Consider the following 9,900-nt stretch of genomic DNA (forward strand, 5'->3'; position numbering starts at 1 on the left):
CAAAACCTGTGGTATTGGATTTAAAACAATGGATTTAAACTTTTATTTTAAAATTAATTATTTTATAGCAATCTTAAAAGTAAACCAGGAAAATCTGAAATACTTTTTGTTCATATTTTCAAGCTCATTTCGAATTGCTTGGGCTAGAAACTTATTTTTCTCCTTTTTAAACAAGAGCTAAGTTCCTTATTTAACCACGAAACTCCAGAAACCACAAATTTAAAAGAATCATCAAAATTTTTGATATTTATAAAAAAAGGAGGAGAATTTGACACTATGGATTTTTGTGATGACATAAGATTAAATTTGGCTTACTAGTGATATGGGAATGTTCAGCTCCACGGATGGGAAATGCAAAGGAGGACTCAGATCCAAGACTGACTGTGGTCAGTCTCTACACAAGTAAGGCACTGCTTCAGGAATCCTTGATTGTCCTTGTTTCCCTGTGCAGTGGCTGGCCATATCCCCTAGGGAAGTACGGATTCTTCTCTCTGCTGGCACTCTGGAGCTTCTTAACCAGCAGTGTGGCAAAGAAGGGGGAGAAAAGGGGGTGGAAAGGACTGCTGCATCTTTTCTCCACAGCAGTTTGTAGGTAAAGTTGCCAAAACAAGTTCAAGCTGCTTCCTGCTCCAGAGCTACTTGAAGCTACTCGTCCAGAGGAGTTTCCAAGTTACACGTTTTTTCTTAGATAATCTAGGTGCAGTTGAGCATCTCGATATTCCCCAATGTGCTGCAAAGTCCATGGTTTGGTTCTAGGTAAGGCAAAAAACAGAGGGTTTGCATATGGGCCTTAGTAACTGAATGATTGTGGATCTTTGTAAGCTTCTGATATGACAGACCTCTATCCACTTTGTGACTTTATCTTGTACTCTCTGTATAGAGCAGGGTATCTATTATTCCAAAATGCACGGCTTGCTAAAAATCCAAGCCAAGTTATAACTAGATTCCACATACTGATTTATTAAACCGGAGCTTTCATAATTTTCACAATCATCAGTGTGAGTCAGTCCTTCTGTCACGTAAAAATAAAATGTGACCGCTTGATTAGGCCTTTCATCTGGCAGAAGGGCTCATTTCCCACCTTGCCTTAACTGTGGCTGCATACCAGAACATGCTTATACTGGGTTGAAACCGAACTATATATGAATTCCCACACCAGTTTTTTGTTCATTGCTTCCCTGACTTTAAATCTAGGACATGGTATAACCCAGCTGTGCAAGCCATTGTCTCATGAAATCAGCTTCTCACAGAGCAAGGGAAAAAAAAACAACCCCATTGACAACCTGGCAGTACTGTTATAAGGTGATTGCCCAGAGAGAAGCCACCGGAGCCGCCACACGCACAAACTTGTTCAGGCTACTAAGCACTGAACTTTGCCTTTGTTTAAATCATCAACAGAATCTAGATTTAAGTGAAATGAATACACTTTGGGATATTTAAAAAACAAGGCATTTCTATTTTTCATGTAACATCCTAACTCTTATCGAATAGTCATAACCTCTCCTTCAAGCTACTTCCTTTTTTCTCTGATGTGACGGACAAGGAATTTAAATGATAGTAAATTAGATCTAGATTTTGAAACAATATGTTGAAATGGCAGAAGGAAAAAAAAAAACCTAACACAGGCTACAGGTTAGAAGCGGAGAAGGCTGATCTTTGATAGGTTTTGCCTGAATATAAATCAATGAAGAATGAATATAAAGAGAACAGACGTGTTCAGTAGCGGCAGCGGCTTGTATAATTTGGTCTAGTGTTGCACTGGACAGATTTATTCTACCCACGGTATGGAAGACACATTCGACACCTTGCACAGAGGATGTCTTTTCTCAGCTTCGGCCCGTGAGGCACGTCAGCCAGCTCCGGGGACGCCGACCTCCTTCCGCAGCCATGAATGTCGCTGCCACCAGACCCGGCCGGTGATCCTCCGCTTCGGCAGCCGCAGGAGGGCTGCGGGGGGCGGCAGCCCGTACGGGCGGCGGCGGGCGCAGATCCCGGCTTATGGCCCCCTCTCTTCCCAGCCCCCCAGCACCTGCTCCCTTACCGCGCCCCGCGGGTCAAGGGGGCCCGCGGCACGCCTGCAGCCCGAGCTGCCCAGCGGCGCCGGAGGCTGCAGCCGGTGGCCGGCGCGGCCGGGCTCCGGGGTAGCGCAGGTGCCGGCGAGGAGCCAGGGCCGGCGCCAGGCAGGCCGCCCTGAGAGGAGCCCAGCAAGAAGCAGGGAGGCAGCGCGGGGCAGGGAGGCAGCCCGGGGCGGGGCGGGGCGGGGCGGGGCGGGGCGGGGCGGGGCGGGGCAGGGCGGGGCGGGGCGGGGCAGGGCAGGGCGGGCCGGGCCAGCGGAGAGCCCGTTGCAGGCGGGCAGCGGAAGCGCTGCGTGGCTGCCCTGACAGGGGTGGTGAGGGACGGCGGGGGCGCGGCCAGGGGGGGCGGGGCGGGAGGCCGGGAGCCGCTGCCGGCAGGGCGCAGGCGCGGTGGCGGCCGCCGCTATCCCAGGAGTCTCCGCGGGCGGCGGGACGCGGTGCTGGGGCGGCAGGCCGAGCATGTCGGAGAAGAAGCAGCCGGTGGACCTGGGGCTCCTAGAGGAGGACGACGAGTTTGAGGAGTTCCCGGCCGAAGGTGCCAGGCGGTGCGGGGACGGGACGGGACGGGACGGGACGGGAAGAGCGGCGGCGGCGGCGGTTCCGCCTGTAGGCCGCGGCCTGGGCCGGCCCCTCGGCCGAGGCGGCGAAGGAGCGCGCGGCCTCCAGCGCGCGGGAGCAGCGGCGGGGCCGGGGCGCGGTTTGTCAGCAGTCCCTGCGCGCAGAGCAGCCCGCGGGGTCTCCGCGGCGGTGTCGTGCGGCTCCGCATGCGCCGGGAAGCAGCTTTCCAGTGGCCCGCGGGTTCCTGCCCCCCCCGCCCCGGTCAGAGGTGCGGGGCTACAGCCCCGTCAGAGTCGGGGCCGAGCACGAACGTACCGCCTGGGCCCAGCTGTGCTGGTCTCACGGTGCTGGCACATCGCGCTCGAAGTGCTGTGTCATGGTGCGAGAGAGCTGGGAACGAGTGTAGGAGAAACTTGCTGCATCTCGGCTCTCGAGAGTCGCTAGGGAGAGGAGGGATGAGGGGTGGGAAGAAGGGTGAAAAGGAAATAGAGTGCTCCGTAGTTATTCCGAGTCTCTGCTTTTTGAAGCACAAATATTTATGTCTTGGTTTGCTTTTCATAGGTACAAATATATTGAATGAGGAAATTAAATCTGGACTTCACTAAAACGGCTCAGTGTCTTTTTACAGATATTATCTTGAAAAGATCCCTATTAGGGCACGATTGTTTTTTCTATGTCCTTAATTCTGGGAATTGTCTCAAGCTGTGGGTAATGAGAAATGATATAAAACATGGTGGATGAAATGTCAGGGTTTTTTTTTCTGTAATGTTTTCATTATATGTGATTTTTTTGTGGCTTTACAAGCCTTAGGTGTGCTGAAGCGTTCAGTACCAGTAAAAATAATATTTTTGCACTTACTGATGGAAAAAGTTATTTACGTAGTTGAGATGGTAGCTAAACTAAACTGTGAAGACTAGCCCTTCTTTTCCACGTGTGTTTCCTAAACAGGCAAAAAATGTTTATCTTACTTAATGTAAATTCAATATTGGCGGTAGGGATGAAGGAAGTCTTTGAAGCATGCTTCTGAACCTTGCATTGGTCAAAGCACTGAATTGCTGTTACAGAAGGCGAAATTAATTCTACTTGAATCTAGCTGTACTACTAAAACCAAGTACTGTGCAAGAGTGACCACAATCAGGCTTCTTGCTGATCTGTCTTGTGAAAATAAGAACCTCTAAAGAGGCCCATTTAAATCTTCAAGTGAGATAATACTGGTGAGAGGTTATAAGGAATGTTCAGACCACTTTGAATGTTATCTTCAGTGCTTAGAAAAGAATCGTGATAAATATGTGCTCAAACCCATGCTAAATGGCTGTTCTTTCAAATTAAAACACCACTTTTTATGCACCAGAAAAACTGTGTTCTGTTGCCCAGTTTTTATCCAAAGGAAATTAGATAACACAAACTTATGTTAAGGGACAAAAACACTGGCTTTTGGGGAATTTCTTTTATTCCTACTTAAAATTTTTCTTCAAACAATTTATCAAATCAAATTTATGTATCAAAAGCAGATGTGTTCTATTTTTATAGGACACTTTATTTGAAGCATAGCATAAGTATAACATGACAGATTCAAGTGTATGTGAATTGGTCACTTAAGAACTTTTTGTACACTGCCTTTCAGAATGTAAAATGTAATGTGTAAAATTAGAGGATTTTAAGGTTTTTTTTATCCTCTACTTTAAAAACTGTTTTTTTGTTTTCCTTTCCCAAGTGCAAAATATGGCAATCAGTGATCAGGCTGTTAAATTTTTTTTTTTAAGGATTCTAGCCAAAGTTTATCAAAATTGATTTTTGTAATTTTGGTATATTAGCAATACTTAATGGTAGCAGGCTCTCAAATGCTCTTAATACTTTCAATCACAGATAATGCTATGTCATTTTTTAATTTTATTTAGACACAGGCATATAATGTAGCTGGGAATAATAACTTAGTATGCAATTTTGGGGTATAGTGTCAGCATACAGATACTGTAAAATCTCATAGCTACAGTGATGAGAATATAATTTAGGCTTTACTTTCACTCTCTCCCCCCTCACTATGGAAGATGACATGGGCCTTTCTGACTCATCTTTGCTCAGTGTGATGTGGAGCATGTTTTCACAGTCTCCCCAACTGACCCTTTATCATTGAAGCTGCTGTTTGTTGTGCTGGATACTAGTTACTAGGATTATTTTTTTTTTCAAATTTGTAGATCTGCCTGGGCTACTTGTAAGTTAGTAGATAGAAAAGTTTGATCTGTGTTCATTTTAAACTGTTTTGAGCTTTGTTTTTGTATGTTTGAAATCCAGTTAAATGGTGAGTGGTAAAGCTTTTTTATTTTGACAAAAAAAATCCATTGCGTAAATAGGCAAAGCCTATTGCAGGTAGTTCTAAAATAAAAATCCTTCCCTTTGAGCAGCTAGCAGTACAACTAAATTAAAATAATGCATTGTTTTTACTGCAATTTTCTTCACCTTTTATTTCCAGTTCCTTCTTTTGCTGTCCTTAGGACCAGTAGGATTTCTATGCTCCTTCATCTGTTCCCATTATATAATTTATTTGAGTAGGGAAGTTTAATTGCAATGCCTTCTACAAGTGTGTGTCTTTAGTCAGTTACAAATGGATTTTCTTGTACTGGTGAATCTCAAATACTAATTTTGTTGCCTGTCAGTGTTAGAAAAAGGAGGAGGAAATGCAAGGACCAACCCTCATTCTTATAAAGTTAGTTGTTCACAGTGAATTAGTTTTTAATCTTTTACTCTACTAGCTGCTTTTTTTTCCCCCATACCTCCATCAATGTTTAATGTTACTTTGGGCCTTAGTCTGGATGGGCAGCAGATGGCTTACTGAATTGTATGGGGAAGAATACCATTATCTCTTTAAATATACTAACTGACCTTGAGAAATACAAGGTCACAAGTATCAAAATTAGGGTGCTTCTTATTTTGGTAATGTTAGAAAAAACTTGGTGTCTGTCAGTAAAAGAAAACTGAGAAACTGTGTTCTGCAGTGAAGTAAACTGACTTGTATTTACACAGCGATTCTGAGCCTTCCTGATTTTTCATTTTTGTTATTTTTCTAAACTAACTATTTTGATCCTATTTTTTTAAATGAAGCATTAAGTGGATGATCAGTAATTTGTCACGGGTGATGTGCCAGATTATATGAAAAATAGAAATTAAGTTAGCAAATGGACATTTAGTGTCTTGCCTCTGTAAGGAAACAGCTTCTGCTGTTTTGGCAACCCAGAGTAGCTCGTTAGGGGTAGCAACTGCTGTTTGCAGATGCCTCTTTCAATTTACTTTTGCTTCTGTATCACAGATACATTTTTGGCCTTTATCCATAGACTGTCAGCATCTGATCTGAGTGAACTGCAGATCTGTATGTATGTGTTTTGGCAAAAGCATTTGATCTATGTTTACTTTTTTTTAAAAAAAAAAAGAAAAAAAAAGTATTTAAATACAAACCTGGAATTGCACACTTTTTTTTTGAGCTTTTAGGAGTTAAGTACTCAATATTGCTTTCTTTTTACAGTGATGCTCCTGCTTGTCCATTTGTATGCAAAATGGCCCTTACGAATGTGTAATCCTGCAAGCCATGATATGAAGTGTGTAATGATTTTTTTTTTACCGAGTTGCATTTTTGTTACAATTCAAGAAATTGTGGGGTTTTTTTCAGATCTTTCTGTGCTTTTTGATCTCATAAACACTTAAATACGATCCAGACTTTTCTGTTAAAGTGAAACTTGTTACCAGCTGAAGTCTACATTACCTAGAGGCTGAGGTAATCTGTCAAAAAGACATGGTACCAAAGCAATGCAGCACAGAATATTTAGACCTCTTTTCCTGTCTTTAGATTGGACTGGTTTAGATGAAGATGAAGATGCGCACGTCTGGGAAGACAATTGGGATGACGACAATGTTGAAGATGATTTCTCCAATCAGTTAAGGTAATTTTTTTTAACTTACTGTTCTATTTAAACTCACTGTTTAAATTGTCATTGTTTGGTTAATATCTGAAAGTTTGAAATCTGCTTACTTTAAAAAAATAGAGATCTGAAACTGAAATAAATGAAAGCTCTACTTTGTGCTTTTCTATCTAAAGTCTTTCAGAACCAGAGTTAAGGGATTACAGCACAGTTTGAAGTACTGATCAGCATTTTATCTTTTAATAATTGTACTCTTAGCCCTGAAATGTGCCTGATGTCATTGATGTGTTTAAGCTTTTGCGGTGATTGTAATACAGTTGACACTTTTTCAATTTAACACAAATAAATCCTTTTCTAAGGACTTTTCTACATGTGTGTGAAAATTCTGAATTGTACTGCAAAAGATTAATGGCAGGGGTTTCAAGATTATCTCTTCTATGCTATGTGGTATGCAAAATGTGTTGCTAGAATTTTTTTTCTATACCTTCAAATAGCATTGCTGTTCTTTGTCCAAATGGACAAGTTTTCCAGAGATCAGTTATCTGTATTGATGTTAAGGTTCCCTTCTTGTGTGTGATGAGCATGCTGATTATAAGCAACAATAGCAAACTAATTGTTCATAACATGCTTTAAAAAAAGTAATTGCAATTTGGATACCTCTAATCCAGTTGTTTAATCCTCTTTTTGTCACTTGTAGTTTCAGTTAATCCTTCACTGACGCATAATTATAATGTAAATTGTTTCAAGCGTCAGTACAAACTCACATTTCATAATTAATCCCTCAGTATGTTGCATGAGGAGTAAACTATCTGTAATACAGCCTGATTAAACAGCTCCTGGGTTGATCTCCCTTATTGTACTCCGGTGAAAGTGATCCTTTATGTAGAAGATACAGTCTTTGGTATAGTTGTTTCTTGTAAGGTTGAAAGGCAGTTAAACTGTAATACTGGAAAACAAGTTGATATGTAGTGAAACAGACTTTCAAAGGATAGTGTAATTCTTGATTAAACACAGTTGATCTCGACAAACCTTCAATAACTGTGCCTTAATTGTAGCCTGTAATCGGTGACCGTATTCCAGTGTTAAAATGATAGCTTGCAATGTTGTTTGCAGCATGTTTTTATTTCATCTTTAGAAAGAAAATGCTGCAGTCCTCCACTTCTAAAAGTCCACTACTGAGTATGTGAACTAATCTGAAATATTTTAAGAGATTTGGACTACTGTGTCTAGATACACGTATGCTAAGACTAGGATATCAAACAGGATGCAGTTCTGGCTGGTGTGTTTGGAGACAGGTGAGAAGCAGAGTGGGGACAGGGCAGGAGTGATAATGTTTGTGGTTGCTGACTTGCTGACCTGGCCACGACTAAGGGGAACAAAGCAATGCTTTTCCCTCAGGATTGTTCACTGGAAGGTGTATTGCACCAAGATTTAAAAATAGTGCACTCTGGTATTTTTATTTAAAACAAACAAAGAAAAAGCTAAAATTATTTTGGAAGTATATGCATTTAAATCACTTAGATTAGTGAGCTCATTTGGTTTAAGGAAATCTTGAGAATAACTGGTATAAGATGATATTTGTTTTCTCTAATGTGTCTGAAGTTGTTGCAGGCTCACATATAGTTGTATTCCAGCCATGGTGGATCAGAGGACAATAACTATGATTAAAACAAGTATTTGAAATTTTCACTTAGAAGTCACTTATAGTGATCTAAGGTATTAAGCTGAAGTTGAAGAACTACAGAGTAAGTGAGGTCAAGTTATTGATATGAACCAAAAAGCAGTATGATGTGTTCATATTCTAAAATGTTTGTATATTGTGCAGCATATTTAATTTCTAAAAATTCAAATGTCTGACAGTATTTTATTTGTATGTTTTAATATTCCTATATTTTTTCTCTACAGAGCTGAATTAGAAAAACATGGATACAAGATGGAAACCTCATAGTTTTTGCTGAATGTGGAGTGGTTTAACATTGAACTGTGGATAGACTATACTGAGAAAAGAAGAAAAGGTGGAAAATGAGGAGATACACTTAGTTCATTATCTGCTTGGATTTATTATTTTTTTGTATAAAAAATAAAGTTTTTAATCTTAGCCTAGTCGTACGTTCAGCCTCTACTAACCTAGTAACTTGTATTTCAGTTCTGAAATGCCTTGTGCGGCAGAATTCATGGACTTCATGCTGCTAAGGATCTTTCAGTGGCTGATGGTATTGCACCAGCTCCTGTCATGGGGAACCAAATAAGCATTACCAGAATGAAGACTAGTCAACATTTCTGTCATAGGGGATGTGGAGATGTCAAAAAGAAATAAAATACTCATGTATTCTGATTAAAATGCAGCAGAAGTAGAAAGGAGTTTTGGGGAGTGATAAAGCTTATTTTGCCTCAAGGTTTTATTTCATAATGACTTACTTTTGTTAGTAATTTCATGTGGGTGCCAGTTTGATAGCCTCGAAAGATAAAATGTACTTTAAAGTGCATCTTACAACAGCAGAAATCCAAACTCTCCAGTCTTGTCCTGTAATTTCTCAAGCCTGTTAAAGACGAGACCTCTCTGGAGGTCTGTTCTGTTCTCATGCTTATTTAAGCCTAGGAATCTCTGCTGAAATTGCCTCCAATTTGCCAGTTACAGCAGTTCATCTGTATCACACAAACATGCCTGCTGAGAATGGAAATCAAACTTCCAGCTCATTTCATGGAGACCAGCAAGTAGTTTTGAGGTAGATAGAGCAGTAGTGACTGGGTTCGATGACTGTGAACTAGAAAACAGAAGGTGGAAATTACAAAACCCATTACCAATTCCATGAATCCTCCCCAAAGGAGCTGTTAAAGCTGGTGTACAGAAAGACACAGGGAGATACAGCAGTCATGGAAGTGTAGGCCAAGATTGTAATTTTTTTTTTTTTTTTAAACAAAAGGGCAAATACAGCTCTGTCCTCATGGGATCTGAATTAGCTGCCTGCGTTTTTGGCAGTTCACTGTAGAGAAGCAGATGTGTAACTTATTTAAAGTGAGCTTTCAGAATAAAGGTGTTGATGGACATGCAGCAATGGTATTATGTTTTAGTCTTTTTAACTAAATAATTGAGTATCTTATGTTACAATTGCATTTATTAATACAAAATGCTAGAAAGCTTCCCTCTCCCCAAATTATTTAGATGGTGCTGTATTTATGGTGGAGGCAAGATTTGCTGTGACCCTTACTGCTTTCTGAAGATAGCTCTGTAAAGACTGAGCCCTTCCGTTGCCATCTGAATGTTTCTGCAAAACTAAATGTTTCAGATGGTGTTGGATGCCTCCAGTTTGTCCAGTTCTGTACTGCTTGGGCAAAGAAAGGGAAGCCCTTCCAAG

At 41.1% G+C, this 9,900-nt stretch overlaps 1 protein-coding gene across 1 annotated transcript; it reads left to right on the top strand.

Moving 5' to 3' along the window:
• Positions 1 to 2,442: 2,442 nt before the first annotated feature.
• On the top strand, positions 2,443 to 9,457 carry SEM1 (SEM1 26S proteasome subunit). Its single transcript, XM_068405128.1, has 3 exons — positions 2,443 to 2,610; positions 6,472 to 6,565; positions 8,450 to 9,457. The coding sequence occupies exons 1-3, from the start codon at positions 2,535 to 2,537 to the stop codon at positions 8,490 to 8,492; spliced, it is 213 nt and encodes a 70-aa protein (XP_068261229.1). The 5' UTR covers positions 2,443 to 2,534; the 3' UTR covers positions 8,493 to 9,457.
• Positions 9,458 to 9,900: the final 443 nt, after the last annotated feature.

The sequence above is a fragment of the Nyctibius grandis genome, chromosome 7 (assembly GCF_013368605.1).
Source record: "Nyctibius grandis isolate bNycGra1 chromosome 7, bNycGra1.pri, whole genome shotgun sequence".
NCBI classification, from domain to species: domain Eukaryota; kingdom Metazoa; phylum Chordata; class Aves; order Nyctibiiformes; family Nyctibiidae; genus Nyctibius; species Nyctibius grandis.

Coding starts and splice junctions, on each gene's coding strand:
- SEM1 (XM_068405128.1), top strand. CDS start 2,535: ATGTCGGAGAAGAAGCAGCCGGTGGACCTGGGGCTCCTAGAGGAGGAC. Junction 2,611..6,471: donor TGAGGAGTTCCCGGCCGAAG/GTGCCAGGCGGT, acceptor TCCTGTCTTTAG/ATTGGACTGGTTTAGATGAA. Junction 6,566..8,449: donor GATTTCTCCAATCAGTTAAG/GTAATTTTTTTT, acceptor TTTTCTCTACAG/AGCTGAATTAGAAAAACATG.